This window comes from Anolis sagrei, chromosome 2 (assembly GCF_037176765.1).
Source record: "Anolis sagrei isolate rAnoSag1 chromosome 2, rAnoSag1.mat, whole genome shotgun sequence".
Lineage (NCBI taxonomy): Eukaryota > Metazoa > Chordata > Lepidosauria > Squamata > Dactyloidae > Anolis > Anolis sagrei.
Genome location: NC_090022.1, coordinates 97,865,074 through 97,887,311, shown reverse-complemented (window position 1 = coordinate 97,887,311; position 22,238 = coordinate 97,865,074). Strand labels below are relative to the sequence as shown.

Sequence of the window (22,238 nt, the reverse complement as noted above, 5' to 3'; positions counted from 1 at the left end):
ACTCTTCAATTGGACTATGCGTCTGGGCAGAGTATAATTCGTGACCAAATTATAACTGTTCTACTGAGTGAATGTATACGGTTCTGACTATAAACTGCTTTCTCTTTGAAAATCTATGTATTGAGAACAATGTTATAAATGTAGTTTAAAAATTAGACATGTAGATATGAATATATATACACACATACACAAGCACACTAACATGCAAACAAAGTTTGATTACTGTACAGATGGCAGGGGTGGGGGACCAAAACACTATCCCACAAAGAACAACAAAAGCAAAATATGGACATGGAAGAGATTCACATGAATAGAGTAATTTAAACAGAAAACATTTTGTACTAATCAGGGTAATAATGTCAGTTAATTGGGAAGGTTTCTTGCTGGCTGCTACATGGGAAATCTGCATTTATAAGTGTACTTTGAAAATAAATATAAAGATCCAATTACTTGGGGAAAGCAAATAAAAGGTAAAAACAACAACATTCACTACCATGCCAACTTACAGACAAAACAGACTAAGATTGTTTTTAAAAAATTACCGGTCTTGGTGGTAGCGACTGTCTTTACATACGGGCAGCTGACTATTTGCATCATTGCTACACCTGTAAAATGGATAAGCAAGCATGTTGGAAAGCTGCCACCTCATGTCTGCTACCACTGGGAATCTGAGCAGAATCAGTTTCCTGCTACAAATTTAGCATGCCATTTTTTCAATGGCAATAAATAGCAAGCAGGAATAACATTTTATTAACATGATGCCAGATTAATCACAATCCCTGCAATAATCTTGATTTATATTGAACAAAGGACTCAAAGGACATTAGATATTATCCTTTAAAAATGTAGGATGACCCGGGGATTTAGATTGTGTGGGGAAATTTCTCAACCTTTGAGAGACAGTGCTAAGAAGAAATGCCATATCTATTTTACTGTCTCTGTTTACAGAAATTTATTCAGCATTAGGCAAAACAGCTCATGCGGCCCAATCGTATACATAATTACTTGGAATGAAACCCCACATCGTTACATAGGGCTCATGGGACTCAAGCTGTAGAAATGTAGTTTTCTGGGAAAAGAAAATTGTGATTCTGAAAGGTAATATCATACAATGAGGCACAGGTGTATCAGTTCTGTGGGGCGGATAGAGAAGTGAACTAAGAGAAGGGATGGGAGAAGAACACAAAACCCGAGTTGATGGCTGCTTAGCAGCCTATGTGTGATTTCCCTTTCATCTTTGCTGACTACTCCCACACATATATCTATATTCAAGGACAAAAGCAGGTTGCAAGTTAGTTCTTTACACGTTATCCAATCCATTTTGAATTTTTTTCCATCACCTGTTTTTCCTGTGATTACAAAAATGTATATTGGGCACCATTAAGTTTACTAGTTAAGAAGAACAGATTCAAGAACTATTTTTGATTGAAAAATGATACTGATGGATCACATAGGACAAGGTAACCAGAAAATGAGGCGGGAGTAAAGTTGACTTCTGAATAGAGCTCATTTAAAGGAGGGTATTGGATGAGAAAAACCAAGCTGTTACAGTAATTTCTAACATTTGAAATACAAAATGTAGATAGAATCATAGAGTTGGAAGAGACCTCATGTGCCATCCAGTCCAATCCCCTGCCAAGAAGCAGGAATATTGCATTCAAAGCACCCCTGAGAGATGGCCATCCAGCCTCTGTTTAAAAGCTTCCAAAGAAGGAGCCTCCACCACATCTTCTCTGAATGCTTTTAGAATATTTTACTTTTGTAATGGGGGACGAGAGTTTACTATGGTAATTTCTGAAATCAAAAGATAAAAACCATTTTCTCTCTCTAAGAGTGTTTAATGCATTAAAATATAACACCATTCAAGGGTGTTGTATTTTATCAGCCTTCAAGAAAGTGTCTAATAAGATTCCCAAACTTTATTCATGCATAGAACAAAATGCAACCTGGCAAGTCAAGTAGAATATTTGCTGATATATGCTAGGGTGAACGAATGCTTTAAAACTTGGAATAAATGCAGAGGTTAATCCAGTTAACCATATTTTGAACATGCCCAAAAATTAAAGCTGAGGCTGGAATCCTGTACATACTCACTAGAAAAGTAAGCCCAACTATATATGGAAGTTGTCCATAAACATGCATAGGATTGTACTAGAAGATACTATGTGCAAATATACATAATATGCTACTGAATTGCCAAAGATTTCATCCATAAATATTTCTGAGGAAAGTAGCCATTTTCAATGTCACTTTCAATCATATTAAAATGTATAGGTTCCTTTGAACACATTAAAAGAAAGAAGGTCACTATTCCAGTTACAAGGATGTTGATTTACACCATATGTAATTTCACTAAAATGGCCTTGTTAACTGAAACTGATTTAGAAATTTGCCTGACTGTAGCCTTACAACAGAGTGAAGACACTGCTTATTCATACAATCTTTAAGCTTTAATTATTTTATACAATGACTGATGTTTCTACACTTGTGCTAAAAAATCTACAATATCTATACATGCTTTGATTTATCTTTGCACTCACTATAGTAATGGAAAGGTAGGACATTTTTAATACCAAGAAGGTCTAACTGAATGCTCATGCCTCTTTGGGTTCTTTTTTCTCTATATACATTAGTATCATAACTTGACTGAATAAATACCTATGTTGAGAAATCACTATTTTGTAATGGTACACAGAAATATACCACTGTGGCAACAAAAACACAACCCCTATACTACGAAGGCACAGCTACTCTCCTGGAGGTGACAGATCTGATTGTACAGTACAGTAGACCAGAAGAAAGACATGCTTTCTCAGGATTTGCAGTATCATTTCTACTTCAATACAATGGTTTAAATTTGAACTTTCTCTTATCATTTCAGTGTTAGGTTGCTTCATTTTAGCAGGCATTCACTGCTAATATGTTTCAGAGTTGCTCTATCTTTCATTGTCTGCATTTGTCTGTGCTACATAGACAGGCAAAATTGGTTGATTGATCTGGCAGCCAAGGTAGAAGTGTTTATTGAAATAAAAAGCATCTTTACATACATGCCCTAATGAACCAATTTAAGATCAATATCTTTACAACTGTCAATATGGCTTACAGAAAAATTTGCAAGACTAAAAGGATATTTACTTTTTAAAAATAGAGATTTCAAGTATACCTCTGAATTTAATACATAAGAACATGCAGAGGCATGGTTTAAAGTTGACTCTAGGAAGATATCAACCATAGTTCTCAATTCATACACATAAGAAACTTTACTTCATTTTTTGGAAGAAAATGATCCGCATTATAAGAATTTAATATGGTGTGCTGTCCACTCAGGTATAAGAATTAGTGTGATTCATATAGCTTATCTATATATTACTTAATATGTTAACATTCTAAAAGTGACCGCTTTTTAAAAACCTATGTATTTTGCATCTTTTTTTTACAAGCAACATTAAACTGAAATAACAGCTGACATCCAAAGAACCTTGTGCTTAAGAAGAAAGCATTTGTTTGTGTATAATGTTAAATGCTTCTCATGCTTAAACAGAATTTTTTTCCATGATCTAAACTTGCTTTTTAACCAACAATAAGGGTTTCTACAGAAAACTAGTCAGTTAATCTGCCATACAACAGGGCTGGAGCACCAGTGGATCTCCAAGGTTTTGTTGGACTACACTTCCCTCACCTAGTATATCCATGGATAAGACGATGGGAATAGAAAGCCAGCATTATTTAGTAAATGACAGGTTCCCCAACCTTAATGCAAACCTGTTTACATCTTATTTTATTTCAAGGGTGGAGTCTAGTTCTACCAGATATTACTGAATTTGAAGAGCAAGGCCTTTTATAACACAATCCTATGCACTTGGTTCCATGGGGCTTACTGTCAAGCTAAGTATGAAAAGGATGACAGGATAAGCTAATACCAGAGACAAGATGAATTTCTTCCAACTAAACTGCAAAACCAATAAATTGTGTTTGTTGAAGCAAAAGATGTATTCTGCTCATGCCAAAATACTATTTTACATGGATGTGGCTTATTTCCAATAAGAAGTATTGGAAATTGTGGTTTTGAAAGGTTGGTCTAACAACTCCACTTTTGTTGAAGAATATATATTTTCAATGAAGAGATTCAGGCAAATTTCATACACAGTGGACACATGAGTGCAAACAAATTGACAACATGAACATGGGGCTGACAAGAAAAGCAACGACTTCCCAATTTACCTGGTAGTGGAATAGGCATGCCAGGAAGGGGGACACGAAACGGAGGTACCATTACTGGTGGGAAAGCAGGAATTGCTGCTGTTGGCTGAGGTACTGCATGAGGAACGGCAGGAGGCAATGTCTGTGGGCCGGGCTGTGGGATGGTTTGCACAGGCGTAGCAGAAGGAGCAGAGGTTGAAACGCTGACGGAAGGTGTGGCGACTGAAACAGCTGAGTTAGGGGCCTGGTCTTGTGTTGTAGGTGCTGATAAAGAAAACAGATATCTGAAACTATGGATCATGTAGCATATGCAGTACACTTAATAGGACTCACCAATCTTTCCATGTACACTGATGCAAAACTGGGCATAATCTCAGATGAATTAAGAAAGATACATCTATATAATTTTCAGAGATGTAACTTAAATGCGCATAATATTTTACTTCAGCAGGGATCTCCTTCAGAAGAAAAGCGTTTTACAAATATTGATTTGGGGTCTTCAATGTGCTCTATTATTATAGCTTCCTTTAAAGGGGGCTTCTATTGTGAAGAACAAGTCATGAAACAATCTCTGCAGCTCTGAACATTTACTTCATTCACACACACACTCACCTCAAGAGGCTATGTAAAGTACATTTCTGAAAAGAGCTGATACTGAGATTTTTCAGCTTTCTTCAAAGGACAGATTTATCATTTTATTTCACCTTCATATTTTCCACATAATGCACCTAACAAACCTCCAGATCAGTGGCAGAAGTTTTCTGTTGATTCATCAAACAGCAAGTATGGTCAGTTTACGATGCATTACTAACTTGCACAACTAAGAAAATTACCCCCCCCCCCCCCAAAAAAAAAACCCCTTATGCTTTTGGCTAACTTGAATGTACATGCTGTAACACAACAATTAAAAACATAATGTAAACAGTACAATATCTATATACTCATAGCACTTCTACTCTGTTCAAAATTGTATCCCTTGAATCCAGGCACCAAAAGCTGTTTAGGATGCTATAGCACCTCCAAGTGGCATTAGTATTTAATAAAGAATTCTACAGCCTGAGATTTAAGGCGTTAACGGTACCTATTACCTTGTATATGAAATGCAAGACAACCTAATAATTATATTTGCTTTTCAGTGTCGTTTACTTTGATCCTTCTCCAAACAAACGTTAGTTTCCAGTCATATTTTATTGCAGAATTCAAAAACAACTAGACCTACAAGGTATTTACTGTAACATTTACTACTCTCAAGAATTGTAAACTCTGTTGAGCTTCAACTACCTGCCACAATTAAAATAGTAGTATTTTTTAATACAACAATTATGATTTCTTTTCTTTCCTTCTTTGCAAAATACAAGGCTGACACTTACTCAAAACAAACATGCAGTCTCCAAAAGTTTTCTGGCTCTGGGTTGTTGTAGGTTTTTCCGGCTGTATGGCCATGTTCTAGAAGCATTCTCTCCTGACGTTTCACCTGCATCTGTGGCAGACATCCTCAGAGGATGACTGCCACCCATGCAGGCGAAACATCAGGAGAGAATGCTTCTAGAACATGGCCATACAGCCTGAAAAACCTACAACAACCTAGTGATTCCGGCCATGAAAGACAATACATTTTCTGGCTCTGTTTGGATGTTATGGGAAAACCTTGATTCTGTACCAACATGGGGCATTTTTCCACCCTGATATACAATGGAATTGTTGTTTGGGTTACAAAGTACCTCAGATTAAATCAGTCAGTAAAGATTTTCTTATCTGCCTAAATTGCAACAAAATAAGTTTTTCTCTTCCTGTTGGCAAAAGAAAAACTTGACTAAGGCCCCTTCCATACAACTGAATAAAATCCTACATTATCAGCTCTGAACTGGGATATATAGCAGTGTGGACTCTGACATTCCACTTCAATGCAGATATTGTGGGTCATTTTGCCTTGATATTCTGGATTATATGACTGTGTGGAAGGGCATGATAAGAAGTGCTCACCACAGATACAAAGTAATGATCTCAAGAGGGAAAATCAGGAAAATCCTAAAGGCACTCAAGACTCATGCTTGATAAGTGAGTTACTTTTCAATAAGGTGTTGTTTTTTTCCTCCTGAAACAGCAGAATATATGGGTTTCAAAGTATTTTTTAACTCAAATGTATTTTTTCACTTGGGCCCTCCACATGGTAGTCAACACAGAAAACAACATTCACATAATAGATCAGATCTTGAGAACAGTTTATAAATGTGACCCTCTCTTTTTTCCACATATGCACAGAATGGATCAGATGAAGAGAAATAGGGAGGGGATGGAGAATAGCATCAACTGACATGTGTCAAAAGGTCTTACGGTGAATGTTGTAAGTGACACACTAGCATGTTTCCCCAGATAAAATGTATTTCCCATCCCTTCCTATGTCCTACAAAATTTACTCACTGGAAACTGTTTGTGAAACAGATGTTGCAGTAGTAGTAGTAGAGGTTGTAGAGGACTGACTATTTGAGGAGGCAGAGGGAGATACTGCTGATGCAGGGCTACTGGTAGTAGTTGTGGAAGCACCTACAGCTTGAGCCTGTGCCTGGGCTTGTGCAGCCAGTATTGGTGTCAGTTCAGACTGCTGAATAACTTTCACTCCATCAGGTTTGGTCCATGCTGATTCACGTGTTCGTGCATTATAGTAATAAACCTTGAAAGAGAGGACATAATTTTAGGCTACACAATTGACCTAATATTTTAATTCATGTTTGAACATCACAATACCAAATTAATCTATCTAATGAATAAACATAGGCAGATTATTCAACCACCTGAACCAACCAGGTTACTAAATTCTATTAACATAGCATGAATTGTAAAAATGACAGAATAACTGTAATTATTACTAAGAATAAATCTGACCTTTCCATCTGGAGTTTTATTTTCTACCCATATCTCTTCTGTAGGTGGCATTGCTGGAGTTCCAGGTGCAGAGACTGGTGGCATTCCTGGAGGAAACATCATGCCAGGAGGAGGTGGCATATTTCCCATAGGAGGAGGCATGAAAGGGGGTCTCTATAAAAATAAACAAAAGTAAGTAAAAGATTACATTATGTATTCCACTCCACAATACCTCCATAATTAAGAGGAAACAGCATATATTGTAAAATAACTGTAAAAACTGAAGTTAATATAAAATGAACAGAAATGGTCCTTAGAGAAAGAAGTATGGGGTGCCACAAATCATTTTGGCACACACATCTAGGTATTTTTTTTAAGTCTGTATTGACTGATTTTAAGATGCATCGGTTTTATGTGCTCTTTTAACTGATGTGCTGTAAATTTGCATTGGTCCCTGGGCAGTATAGCTGTAAGCTAAGCATTTTGAGCAGCTCTCAGAAGTGATCTGTAGTAAAAGAAAAGATATTAGCAATTTGGGGGGGGGGGGGGGGGGAGGGGCAGGGGAAGATGTTAATTCAAGCTGATTATTTTAAGAATACTTGAGTTCAGGACAAAGTCAAAGGAAGATCCCATAGAAAATTTTGTTGTAATCTCTCATATTAACCTTCCCATTTGGCATACATAAAAGTATTACATTCATGATTATTGCAAAAAATCTATCACATGTAACAAAAAATCAATCTACTAATGGTAGAGTTCAAAGGATAGAAAATCTCCATGTATATATTCCAATGATAGGAAGTTACAATATTTTTATTCTGCTTATACATTAGGTTATCTGCAAATTTAATAAACCTCCCTAAATAAAACACAAAATGAAGTCAAGTAAAAGCAAAATAAACTTAACACAACACAACCTAAAACATCTGAAAGAGTAAAAATTACATACCCCAGCATAAAAAAAGCACAAGACGTCAGACAATACATTACACAGCAAAATCCTAAATTGTATTAAAACATTTAACAAAAAGATCAGGGAAAGCCTTTGCCTACTCTCAACATCACCCTGCCATGTATGAGGACAATATTGATGGCATTACACAATGATGCAATTTTAAAAAACTCCTTAACGTTTACTATGAAAAAAATAACCTCATCCCAATAGGATTATTGTAAATCTATCACCCCTTTACCACTGGCAGAGATCTTTAATATCTGAGATTTATAAGCATTTTAAATGTCAATTGAATCAAAAAAACTGTGTTACAATAAAACTTTCAGGAAGGAAGTAAAAGATTAACTTCCTGCAAAATGATCTCTCAAAGACTTCAAAAAAAGTAATGGGAAAAGACATTGCAGAAAACCCCCAAACAGTTGAAAAAACAGAAGCAGTGCAGCTTTCTGTCAGAAAAATGAAGCATGGGTGGGCAGATTATAAAAGTAAATGTCTTTTCCCAGAGGTGAATACATCTAGTCCCCATCCTTGATTTTGAGACATGAAAAACTACAAGAAATACCCATTTAAGTTAAAATTTAAAGATAAATAGAATGAAGGAAATATGGTGGAAGGCAACTCATGTCAAAGCCAATCAGATAGTAAATAGATAACCAAGGAAAGCACACATGAAACATAAACAGCAAAGCTGTGGAAAGAGGTTCTTTAACAATGTTAAAGAAAAAAATGACAATTGGAAATGGGAAGACAGAGAAAATTCCACATTAGGCCTTGGACAAAACAAGAATTATAAGTTGCTTACCTGTAACTGTAGTTTCCTTAGTAGTCACTGCGAATCATACATTCCACATTAGGCCTTGGACAAAACAAGAAAGGGGATTACACTTCATGCATATTCTTACCTGGAGATGTGGAGGTCCCATGGGTGGAGGAATTCCTCCTGGAGGTGGCATTGGAGGCATATTTGGATCAAATGGGGGACGTCCAAAGGGTGGCCTTGGTGGTGGTGGTGGACCTCGCATCATACCAAAAGGTGGAGGTGGACGCATAAGAGGCGGTGGCCCTCTCATGACAGTGTTTGGTGGAGGAGCTGGACCGCGAAATCTCAGTGCTTGCTGTTGAGCCATCCTGCAAGCAAAGTAAAAAAGAAACAGTTTTATGTTCAAGCTTTCTGCATACCAAAAGGGTGCTGGTGCGATAAGTGAATCAGAGCTTTGTGACATAAGTTCAAACAATGCTAGGGTTCAAACTTCTTGGGAGGCTATGTCCGCAATATTTAAATTGTCCGCAATTCCTTAGAATGGAAAGGCACTGTGAAAGCTTCCCTCCCATAGGCCTAACTATAAAGCACCTCCAACATGAGATGTGATACCCACACTGCTCCTATATACCCATGGCATCTAAATCATTTTCTACTGATAGCAAACAAGAAGGCAACCAAACGTGTCATAATGTGAATGGGTGCCCACAACTCACTTGAACAAAGCCATCAACATCCTTTCATTTGTACCCTAAAGTCATATTAGAGTACACTGACCCCACTGTACCACCCAGCCCTCTAAAGAAGTAACTTAGAATATATATATATATATAAAAAGTTCACCTTTGTAACCAACAAACGCTCTTCTGATGCTCTCAGGAAAACAATTTTGCCCACCATTTAGTGCCAGTGCAATACCAATGTTGGCATGATGACTCAAAATTGAAAAAAACAAAGGTTATAAGGTGGCGAACGACAACAAATATATAATTCAACACTCATTATTTAAACACCTTCTCATTTAGAAACTGCATACCATTATGGTATATCAAAATTCTACTGCAATATATATGAACTGTAAACATATAACACCTTGTGGGGTCTGTACCAACTGAAATGTTTCTATCTACACCTGATCACTGTATCAACATATCTACATATGTAAATATTTCAATTATTTTTTTTCAAAATATAAACAAGGTTGGGTTCCTTTCTACATATTGCTCTTATCTATTCTAAATAGCTATATGTGCATAGTTAATAGAGTATATACTCATTTTATTATTTGAGAACAATCATGTGCCTTAAAAAAAGTGCTCTATGACATGTCAAAAGGATCTTCTTTTGTCATGTCTGTAGGACATTATGTACAAGGCTACTGTAAATCACAAAACTGATAGCCAATAAGTAGACTCAGAACTGATTTTGGTTTGTTTTCTTCTCACTTTTTATGATTCCAATGACACATTCAGATGGTAGATGGGAAATGTAATTTTTCAATAGCCCCCCCCCCCCCCCCCCCCGTCCTTGTTAAGTCTTATTTGAAGATTCTCTGCTTAGAGATTTATATTCCCGCCACATTTGCAAAAAAAGGTGTTCATTGGACCTCCTTTAAATGGACGCATTTATAAGTGAAAAGAAGAAGTCTTGGCTGCTTTAACAAAAAAGGACATTGGTTCTAAATGGAAGAACCGGCTGCTTGAAAGTGTCAGCCAAGTGAAGCAACATATTAGTTTGAACATCACAAGGCTTTATTTATTTATTTTGGCAATCTGTCCAACAGATATTGTTGTGCAATTCAAGTTTCACTTGACCTTTAATTTTACCATTTTCTATTAGAAGACGACCAATGAAGCAAATGTATTGAGATCATTTGGTTCTTTCAATTCAGTTCATGCTTGCTTTTCAGGCACAAACAACTTGTCAAAAGGTACACAGTGTTCTGGTGTGGGACAGAGCTTCCTCATCCCCCCCAAGTGCCCACAAGTCATTAAATATTTGTCACTCCATAAGGTCTGGTACATGAAAAAGGAGAAGCTGGCAGCAATTTAGGGATTATTACTACAAGACTTGTAAATCCTAGCTGCTGTAATCACTTCTGTTTTGGACAACAGAAAGATGTGGGACTACAGTACATGGCCTATTCCATTTGCATAGCCTAGTCTTGTTTACTGGTCATAAAGCATATTTTAAAGGTTTTTTTTAAAAAAAAATCTGAGAGCCTGATGATACAAGATGCATTTTCTTGTCAACTGTAGACAAAGATGCAGTGCTTTTCACTACCTTCACCATCAGACTCTGGGTAATTCCTTTTTCATTAGAATGACTTACAGGATACATCAACACAACATGACCACAAGTGATCTGTGGAAACAGATAATTTGCAATAGAAGTGGATAAACTAACTCAATTGGGCAGTGGGCTCTCTAGGATTGGACATCGATATTCATTTAAAATTGATTCAATTCAAATAAACAAGGAAGGATCAAATATTTGTCCTTGATGTCTTTTTCTGGTTTAGTGGGAGGGAAAACAGGAAAGAGAAGCTCCATGTTGCTAGACAGCACAAAAAGTCATCCTCACTGCAAGCAGCATGCTGTTCATTCATGAGAAGATAGAGTTGTCAAAGATCCCTGACCTGTCATGTCATGTGAAAACATCAATTGCCTTGTATAGCCTTGCACGTGTAACACTATACATAGTATTGTGGTATCTTGCAAGTGCACAGTAATAAGTAGAAGAGCTCACTTTCCATCCAACTTTGCTATAAAGTAGCATTAAGCAGCATGGAAGATTATTTTAGTAAAAGTTCTTGTCAGGGTCAATCACTATATTTCCATGACTAGAAATGGGCAAAACTAACACATCACATTGTATGCATATCAATTATGCATAGCTCATCTGCATTCATACACTGCTGTACATTAACACAGCTTTCTACCACACATGTAGAAACACAGTAGAACACGGGGATATCCTAACATCACACATGGTGTTTGGCATTTCCAACATGGAAAGGTCTCCTTGTGCAATTGTTATGTACAAACATTTTTTAGCTGGACTGTTTATTTCAATCAATGAAATAAGTTGTGAAGTGAACTGTTTTCTACATTCGGGGAGATGCTATGTACAAGCATCCCTGAATGACTTTTTAATTTTTAATGCACTTACTTTAATTGAAACCAATATTTACACTCAGTGAATTTTTAAGGGTATCTTGTCACACATGGTTTAATACAGCAGTCTTCCTGCCTAGCTCTTCCAACTATGCCTGAACCATAAGTGCCATCACAACAGCCAGGAAGATAAGGGCTGGGAATGACAGCAGCTGTAGTCCAACACATCTGGAAGGATTCAGATGGGGGGCGGGGGAGGTTGCCTCTCAGGATTAGTTTGTTGGTTCAGAGCATTTTATGAGCATGAAAATTGCTCTTAGCCCACAAACCCTCTCAAGGGATGCACCTGATGCTTCATCACACTAGAGAAAAAAATCCACTTAAAATCTGGTTTCTGCCTCCTGCAGAATTCTGGGGTTTGTGGTTTAGTGAGGCTGTTAAATGCTCCTCCCTAAACTACAAACCCCAGAATTCTGCAGGAGGCAGAAACTGGATTTTAAGTGGATTTTTTGGCAAAAAGTATAATAGCTGGGACCCAATGCTGTGACAGTGCAGTGAGAGATGCAGGTGCAGCAAAGTTGTGGCAAGATAGCTCACCAGAAAGGGGGAGGGGGACCAACAGCCAAGTATAGTGCTTAAGGCTATCTGGATATAGTATGCAAACATATTCAAATACGTTATGTCTTGGCTTCTTGAATTCTGACCCGCGATGTGCAACCAGCAGTGGGTCCCAGCTATCATACTTTTGCCAATTTTTTTCTCTAGCGTGATAAAATAGTAGCTAAAAAAAAATCTATACTATCGAATTACTGCAGCTCGACACTAGTTTAACTGCCCTGGCTCAATACTTTGGAATCATGAAAGTTGTACTCTTACAAGAGCTTGGGCCTCCTCTGCTAAAGAGTGCTGGTACCTCACCAAACTACAACTCTCAGGACTCAATAGCATCGAGCCATGGCAGTTAAAATTCTCTCAAACTAGAGAATAAATCCACTTTAAATCCGGTTTCTGCCATCTGCAGAGTTCTGGAGTGTGTAGTTTAGTGAGGCCGTTAAGGGCTTCTCCCTAAAGCACAAACCTCAGGATTCTGCAAGAGGCAGCAACCGGATTTCAAGGAGATTCATTCTCTAGGGAGGTGAGGTGCAAGGTAGTGTCGAACTCCATGAATTCTACAGTCGACGTGGTTCCAGACCGGGCCTTTGAACTGGAGGACAGCGGGAGGACTTCCTCCTTCCCGCTTTCCTAACGGAAGCCCCTCGCCGCCAGCCCCCACCCCGGCCTGAGACGTCACCGCGTACGAGAGAGTAGCCCCCCCCCCACGCTCTCGTGGGGGGGGGGAACACTCCACGGGAAAAAAAAATAAACACTGTGGCTATCAAGGGTAGCCACCGCGCGAGGATAAAGGCCTGAGAACGGGCAGGAGGCGCCAGTTAACGGGCGAGGCTCACCGGGCCAGAGCTGGCAATGAAGGCGAGAGGGGAGACTGACTAAACGGCCACTTCCGCCTCGAGCGCTAAGGGAAGAGGGCGCGCGCGAGACAAGGGGGACCCCGCGCGCAGAAGGAGAAAGAGAAAGAGAGAGAGAGAGCGCTGAGGTCACAGCCTGAGGCCGCTCGCGCTCCCTCTCTTGGCGCGCGCGCGCTGGCCCGCCCGCCCGCTCGCTCACAAAAGGCCTCGTGCTCCTGGCAGCGCGTGCTCCTCCTCCACCTCCCCGCCCCTCCTCCGCCTTACCTAATCTCATTATTGTAGCGCTCCGCTGCGGCAGCGTCGCCTTCTCCGCCGCCAGGCCCTCCGCCGCCGCCACTGCCTCCTCCTCCTCCACCACCACCTCCTCTTTCCGCCATCACCAGCCGACACTGCCGCCGCACACGCCCACCCTCGCTACGGTTCCCTCCTCGCCACTGGCCGCCTCTCCCGTCAATCACGGGACGTCAGGGGCTCGCCTCTCCCTGATTGGCTGCCTCCGCCGCCGATTTTGAATGAGGGGAGGAAAGCGAGTCGGGACTGGAGGGTTTTGGCTCAAAGGCTATCAAGAAGCGCCCTCTCGCGGCCTCCTTCAGCGGCACGTCACGTGAACTGTGACCCGGAAATGGTGTTCAAAGACAAGCGTGCGCCAGGCGATAGCTAGAGGCAGGAAAGTGGTAGAGGCGCGACACGTTGTGTGAATCCTACCTTTCGGAGTCTATTGTTAGATAAATCATTTTGAAACGAGGGCTGCCCGCAGAATGAAATGTATGGAAAAAGGGAGGATTTTGACCACGGCTCTGGTTGGAGAAGTCCAGGCCCGCTCTGACTCGAAACTCGCTTCATGTGAAGCCATAATACTTGGCACGCATACCCTTAATCGTCCAACTTAACATTATTTGAGGGATTTAAACTAAAAAGCTCATATCTAAGGAGGGGTACATTCAAAGACATGTAGTGTTAGATCTGTTTCAGTATAAACATATAGAAAGGTATCCTGTAGCTGCAGCACCTTTGAGACTGAAAAGGGGCATTTCTCCCCTGAGCTTTTGTAGTCTCCAGACCTTGTTGGCATCTGATGAAGTGGGACTGGGATCCTCTAAAGATTATGCTAGAAATTTTCTCAGGTAATCTCAGAGGTGCTGCAGGTTCCGTTTTATCCTTATGAAAGGAAAGACTTCCCATTTGGGAGGATGGACTGCACAACATAGGTGTGTGTTCTCCTAAACTTTAGGGGGATTAGTACTTCTAAGCCACCTTTTGCACTTGGTGTGTCAAAATTTGCCAAAAACCTGAGCATAACTTGGGTGGGGTGTCACTTCGAGAGAGAAAAACATAATTTTGCAGTATTTATAGTTTAAATAAGAAAAATGTATATTCCATGCTGAGTTATGGAGTGAACAATGGTCAAACATGCAGATGTTAAATTTGTAGAGCCTTTTACAAATTTAAGGATGGAATTAGATTGGCTCTTATAAGGTGTACTTCTCTGAATGTGTGTGTCATCAAAAATAGCCATGTGTGTCAGTGCTGACACACATGTCATAGGTTCACCATCACGGTTCTAAGCCAATGGTTCCCAACTTGTGATCTGTGGACCACCAGTGGTCCACGGTCTTACCGTTACTACACCATTGCATTGAGAGCAACTGGTCTCGCAAAACCCTCTTATAGTGCTGAGGTAACTGGGATATCAGGAGGGCTGACTACTCACAAAAGATTACTACTACCTCATCAGCTCTAGATTATTAAATATGGTTTTCTGTGGGTGAGCAGATGATATATGTTCTTTATCAGAAACTAGAGCTGATGTGTTCTCTCCAATACAATTTTCTGAAACAGCACCCCAAATAACCAAACCAAATCTAAAGTTGACCAAAATCTGATTCATAACCCTTTTGGTACTAATGTTGGAGCGTGGTCCCTGGTCAAAAAAAAAAAAAAGTTGGGAACCACCATTCTAAGCTAACAGCACAGGTGCCTGGAAAGGGTTTTTTTTATGGTTGCACTACAGCTCTCAGAACTCAGTTCAGCAACTGGCTGTAGCATTTTAACTGCCCATTATAGATCTAGGGAAGTTACTTTAAAGGAAAGATAAATATGGTGCCATGCCAAAGCCATGCCTGGCTCAGCAGTGCAAGGTGATGGCTTCAGCATGTTGTTCTATTCTTTTGAATTTTAAAGGATCTGATCCTGGAACATTTTCTTTATTTTTCACATTGAACATTTTATATAGCCATCATAAAAGAACTCTGGTTACTTAAATTTTGAATTGTACAAATGTTCTCTTGGAGATATTAAATTCACACATGAAAAAAGCCCTCATGGACACAGATCTATAACATTTGCAGACAAGGCACCAGGTCTGCCAAGATAAGTAGGTGGCTGAGAACCCTTTTCTAGCTTGTTTCTCTGTGATTTTTCAATGGGCCCTTCCACACAACCCTGTATCCCAGAATATCAAGGCAGAAAAATCTCACATTATCTGAGTATACACTCAGATAACCCAGCTCAAAGCAGATATTGTGGGATTTTCTGCCTTTATATTCTGGGATATAGAATATTCTGTGTGGAAGGGCCCCTAGGAATTGATTTTGTGTCCCTAGAACAAGGACAAGTCCTTTTATTTTCAGATAAGATGCTCAGTTCTTTCACTGGTTTATTTCACTCCATTTAATGACCCCTCTGTTCGTTAATAAATAATACTGTTGTTATGTCATAACATCACCCCTACATTTCCCTACAAAGAGTCAACAAACCAGGGAACAGAAAAAAAAACATTATGGCTTACACTGTGGGGTTGTGTGCTCTGGAAAAAAAAAACAAGACTGAAGTTTGCAAAAGTATGGTTGCTTACAAAATTAATGGACAGAATAGTAGCTGTTAATTTTGTCTCATGTTTTGATTTCTACATAAAACTTGGAAAATTGAGTTATTGTTGGAGGTGAGGGGCAAAAACAGCTGTCACCTGCAAATAGCCATGACAAGTGTGTTAACCAATTCCATTAATACTGTGATGAGCATGTTACTGAGAATCCAGCTGACAGATATAGATATTGGCAGTGTTCTGTAAGAGGTTTCATAGACCAGCAGTTAATTAAAATGAATGCTGTTAATTCTAATTTAATGATGCTGCTTCTGCAAATGTTTTACTAAATACAGAAATATTTGTGTTAGAAAGATACACAGCCATAACTGTTTTGTATCTAGATGACCTCAGTGAAGACCAAGGGCTCGGAAACCTGTGTTTACAATAAGGGCTTTGGCTTTCTAACAAACATCAATCCTACTTTTTCGTTCTTTGGGATCCGATGAACAAGAGTTAAGAGGAAAGAATATCACTTTAGCCTTACATTACAAATGTGACTGGAGGAAGAAGATAAGAAACTGCCTGACAAATGGAAGTGAGATCTGTTTAAGCTGTTCTTAAGTCTGCTTGCTGTTGCTGGATATTAAGGGAGAGCAGTAGTTACAAAGAAAAATCCCGCAGCTAGCATGTTGTTGGTGCGTATGTACTTCATGTTACTTAATAAAAAACATTTTACATGCTTTGAGTTCTTATCATTGATACATCAACTATATTCCAGAGTCTGCTGTAATGAAGATTACAACTATACTCACTTAAGCCCCCCTAAATAATTTGCATGTGTTACTTTAACTCCTCTTTTCAGCCACTAGGAGACCCCCTTCAACAACTTTAGAAGATGGAAAGAACTCTTACATAGGGTTGCTGTGAGTTTTCCCAGGTTCTTACAACAATATTATCAAGGAATCATGCAAGAAAGTCCAATATTTGTTTCTGCCTCTCCTCTGGGGGAATGCTTTGAAAACTGAACTGAAAGAACATCCAGGAAATCTCACGTTTTCCTACCATACATCAGTGCTAAGTTCTTCCATTGGATAGCTTTAATACAAATTTTGGCCGGCCTGATGATTTAAGCAGATTTAGTTTGGTCTTGCTACTCATCTACCACTTAGGAAGAGTCTAACTGGTATTTGGGTGAAGACGAAGGTCCCATCCCTTGATCTCTTTTCCTCTCATCTACCATTGGTTAGTTCATAGGTTTTTTTAATTACTGCACAGAAAAAGACTAGATTGCAGTCAAGACTGCTCAGTTCTATTTTAGGTGATATCAAACACAGTAATCCACTGATAAATTTTGAAGTGCAGCCTGTGAGGGTTTTCCCTTTAATGGATAAAGGGTTGGTTTTCCTAGGTGAAATATGTGGTTATCCTTTTACAGATTTACCATTTAACTCACTGCTTCCACCAGATATGAGACTTGCCACCAACACAGAGACTTCCACAAACTGCTTGTAAGTTGTGACTATCAAGAATGATGGCTTTTACTTGTTCCCACCTCAGCCATCAATTTAGGGACCTCTTCCTGTTCCACATCTGTGGCCTCCAACTGTGAGGAGATTCTAGATACTCTCAAGATATCCGTGTGAGATATTATGCAACTTCTGGACACTAGGCATCACTCCTCTTTATTCATTGCTGCCAATCGTTTTGTTTTAATCCAAGCTTAATATATTGCATTCCCGGAGGCCAAAAGTGCATAAAGACAAAAGCTATACTTTATTAAGAGAAGTTGAAAACAACAAAGCAGATTAATTATTTAAAACACTTAAAACATTTCACATTCTCACTCTCCACTTCTAGCTAATTAAGACTCTTAAACACATTAATTCCTAACTATGACTGACTGACTCTATTAATTGTGATTCCCACTTCATTCACACCTTTCTGCCTCCTACCTAACTACCCTGACAACTCTAAATGACTATATCAACTGTTGTCCACCAACCTTATTGAAATCCCCCCACTATTCACTGCCAATATTCAATTCTCTCACCCCTCCCTACAGCTCCTTACTTCATTACAAAATGCATGCACAGCCAAATTACCTTAATATATTTAATTAAATAACATTCTGCATCAAAAGTCCATAACATCACACAGACCAGTGCCAGGAGAGCATAACAATACCTTCACAGGGAACTAAAAATGCAGGCAGCTGTTACATATGTTTTCATCTCCATTAGGAGCAAGTACTGTGTAAACCTGTTAGGTCTAACCAATTCAAGACCAAGTTACCTTTCCAGTACAAAGGATTAGAACAACCTTTGTGGTTGATAAACTCAATTTTCTTGCTTCTTCAACTAACTTCCTTGTAGATACTAGCACAGAAAGTGTAACATTGTAATATATATGATTACTTATTGTAAAATGATCTCTTTTTTGAAAATAAGTGTATTTTCCTATCTAAATTATGGTTTCCCTTGTTTGATTCAGATAAGTAATATACCTGACTCAGAACAGTCTCTAGGCAGGCAGTATAACATTTGTAAGATGATATTATATTTGAGATAGGCAAGATAGGACCATATGAAGAATATACAGGGAAATCATGCAAGGGGAGCAAGGGAAAGGAAAAACACAGTTAAATATATATTGAATTAGTGAATTGTTTCCCAAAATTGTCCATTTATGAAATCAATAAAACTATGAATCTATATCTCACTTCATATTCTCCCTTTCTTCAAATACACACAATCTGCTCCTTTGATGTTACTAATGAATGTGCTCTTTTTAACTTACTCTGATGGCTGATAATTGTGCTCTAGCTTCTGGGCAAAAACTTATCAGCAATGTTGGTATGTAGAATGGCCATTGGCATCAAATATTCATAGAGTCACAGATGGGAATCTACAAAGAGCACAGAGACAGAGCATATTCCCAACTATTCTATGGTGATCATGTCAAAATGTCAAGAGGAACTGGTGATTTATTGCTACAGCTACATGAACTGGTGTAGTTTTTAGAAGAATCTGAAGGAATTGTCTTTGCCAGCTGGTGTTCCTGGTGTAAGTAGGTCAGGATATGCCAAAAATAAATATATAAATAGAAGCAGTTACTTCAGAATAATAAGAGGTGGTGACTTCATCTTGATTATCTCTCTCCATTCGAGGGTGGTGTAGATCTCCAAGCAACAGGAATGAAGCTCTATCCGCCACCATATTCCCCCTACCAAATATGCTAGCAAAAGGCATAAATTTTATAAGAAATTAGCTGGAACATCCAAATTTTAAATACAATCAAATTAAAACCTGGGAGTACTCATTCTTCTTATCTTAGGCATAGACTGAGGATGATGGTCCTCCAAGTGTAGTGTCTTGGTGGTGGGTCCATAGGTGGCTGTGGAGCCCTATTCTTGACCCGCGTGTTCTCCCACAGTGCGGACATTGGTTTCCAGATGGAAGGTGGTCCCAGTCAGGTTTGGTTTGATGCGCCTTCCTCTTGGCATGTTTCTCCCTTTCACCCTCCATTCATGCCTCTTTGAATTCTACAGCACTTCTGGCCACAGCTGATCTCCAGTTAGAGTGCTCAAGGGCCAGGGCTTCCCAGTTCTGTGCCACAGTTTTTAAGGTCGGCTTTAAGCCAATCTTTAAATCTCTTTTCCTCTCCACCAACATTATGTTTCCTATTCTTGAGTTGGGACTATAGTAACTTCTTTGGGTGATCAGGGATTCGGACAACATGGCCAGTTGATGGCATATAGCAATAAGTGTTGCCCCAGCCCCTTTCCTGGGGCAGTTCACAACAGGCACGTATACACACATACACCGTTCTGAAAAATACTGACATAGCTCACTGTGCCATCTGCAAGTTGACAAACTGGGCAAGCCATAAGGATTGGGTTTGCTATGGAAAAACAATGGCAATATCTCTCAGATGGCACATTAGTTAGCATATTGCCTTGAATCTTATTTTGGAAGATAGACAAGCTAATTATTAAGTATTTATAATATGTGATGAAAGTGTGAGTAGGGTGTGTGTTGTATTAATGATTAATCATTGAGAGGAAACTCTAAACAAATCAAGGATAGTGTTGTCAAGAGTTCTTTAATTGGAGTCAGTTCTAGTTTTTTTTCCTTTTTTTTAAAATGAAAGAAGACAATACTGGGATTTTATGGAGCATCCCCACTCATCTACTCTATAAATTCAACTAGAGAGCATTGGAGAAACTATTTCCATTCCATTCCCCCATGCTTCTCCATCTGTCTGCTTTTCCCCAGACCAGTTTAAAAGGTGCTTTGTCACCTTTTATATTAAATATGAGAGAAATCTGTTACCATCCTAGTTGATGGATCACTGTCCCGTTACTGTTGGAGGGAGGATTGGGATTCCCTTGAGCCCACCACTCAGCTGATCAGCCAGGAACCAGGTAAATGGTTGTGCTCATACCCTGCGCACCCATGAGCTTTGTACTTCAAATACATCAAGTCCTATGAGGGTCATGATTTGGATTGGGCTTCTTTACTTGTTTGCTATTTAATAATCATCCAGGTAATTATTAATGGTTCCAAAGTAATTAAGCTTATTCAGATAACAGATTAAGAGGTTTAGAATGAACTCCTGTCCTCGTCATTCCCACTGAGGCTATCACATTATTACCAAGTTCAGATAAAGGTGAATTTTGAACAGTTGGTACACAAAACCTTGAGATATTTTCATAATCGTAACCCAAGCCCACTTTTTTACTTATGAGTTTTGCAAGAAGATCAATGTTATCATGCCTATATTATCCTTCCTGACCAATTGCCACTGGTTAAAAGAGGATAATTTTCTTTTCTTTGCAAGGGATTGTGGGAAACCTATGCAAGCATCCAATTCAGCCTGCATTTTCTGTCTGAAACCTAGCCATCAGGTCTGCCTGAGGATAGGAAAGACCCATTTGGCTTTCTGACTACCTTGAGGTCACTAGATTGCATCCTGTGATTGAAGCAGCATACCTGGGGAATCTGTGCATTGCACGAAGGCTTCTGTGGGAGCCAGAGGCAGCATCAGCCTCAGGTATGCAGTCTTGAACTTGGCAGATTTCCCCTTTAAGCCTTGTGTCAGCTTGTCAGCCCCATCATCTGAAGCCAGCAAAGCAAAGAATTTATTAGCACAGCATTTGTTCTGACCACTGACTCTTTATTTCAGCAGCAATGCAAAGTTCTTTTCTACCTACCTATGCAGTGTAAATGTCTTCAAAAAATGAGACCTAACTAGATACAGACAAAATGCGTTTTGACTTATGTTTGGGCCACATACATGAACACCCAATGATACCTATGTAATGCACACAATGTTGAAGCTAGGGCTACAACAGTATGGACATATGGAAAGTAGGTAATTTTTATATAGAATTTCCATTACAGTTCAATCTTATGCATGATTTTGTTCAGTGATGTCAGCTACCAAAAGAATTGCAGGTTTGGAACCCAGAGTGTCAAGCTCCCAAAATATTGAATGAGAAAAACCATCTCATCATACCTTTGATGGTGACCCTCAGTGGCGAATTGGCAGCTCTTCAAACAGGGGGGAGCGTGGTGCGCACGGTTTCACCCATTGAAAGAATGGCAACACGGGAAGCCTCCTTCACCCACTGAGCCAGCACAACATTGTGATCGGAGTTGGCTGGCTCCATGAGTGACTGGGGCTCGATTGGCATTTGCCGCCTAATCTAGCCCCATGTGATGAAGTCAACAGACAGGTTGAAGGCAAAATCAGATGTGTTTATTCTCCTTGGCCAAAGAGGATGTCAGCAGAGCCTGTGCTCCAAAGACTGACATATTTCAATGCAAACATACAGAAACATTGATAGGATCTTGACAACAATTTGAAACAAAAGACTTCTGCTTCCCTGAGTGTTGATTGGTCCAGATTATGGCAGGCTAGGATCTGCAGGCTGGTTGGCTGGGATGCACTATCTGTTACTGTTGTTGATTGGTCTAATTTAGAGAGAAATATAATAAACTGTCACTGGTTTATTTGAAGGTTTGTGTCTGTTTATTGATCTGCCCAGGAGAACGGTGTGTGCAGAATGGAA

The 22,238-nt window shown here is 39.3% G+C and overlaps 1 protein-coding gene across 11 annotated transcripts in view; it reads right to left on the bottom strand.

Annotated features, from left to right (window-relative positions):
- TCERG1 (transcription elongation regulator 1) overlaps positions 1 to 13,750 on the bottom strand; it is a 42,931-nt gene extending 29,181 nt beyond the window's left edge. For 6 of the 11 annotated variants that reach the window (XM_060765144.2, XM_060765147.2, XM_060765145.2 and 3 more), the window contains exons 1-6: positions 13,624 to 13,750; positions 8,920 to 9,145; positions 7,084 to 7,236; positions 6,622 to 6,871; positions 4,222 to 4,464; positions 543 to 605 (exon numbers count right to left, since the gene is read on the bottom strand). In XM_060765144.2, the coding sequence (XP_060621127.2) occupies positions 543 to 605; positions 4,222 to 4,464; positions 6,622 to 6,871; positions 7,084 to 7,236; positions 8,920 to 9,145; positions 13,624 to 13,736 (1,048 nt within the window). In that variant the 5' untranslated portion in view covers positions 13,737 to 13,750. Of the gene's footprint in view, positions 1 to 542; positions 606 to 4,221; positions 4,465 to 6,621; positions 6,872 to 7,083; positions 7,237 to 8,919; positions 9,146 to 9,620; positions 9,713 to 13,341; positions 13,416 to 13,623 lie in introns of those variants that run through there. The other 5 variants (XM_060765149.2, XM_060765151.2, XM_060765153.2 and 2 more) reach the window with 3 other exon arrangements.
- Positions 13,751 to 22,238: the final 8,488 nt, after the last annotated feature.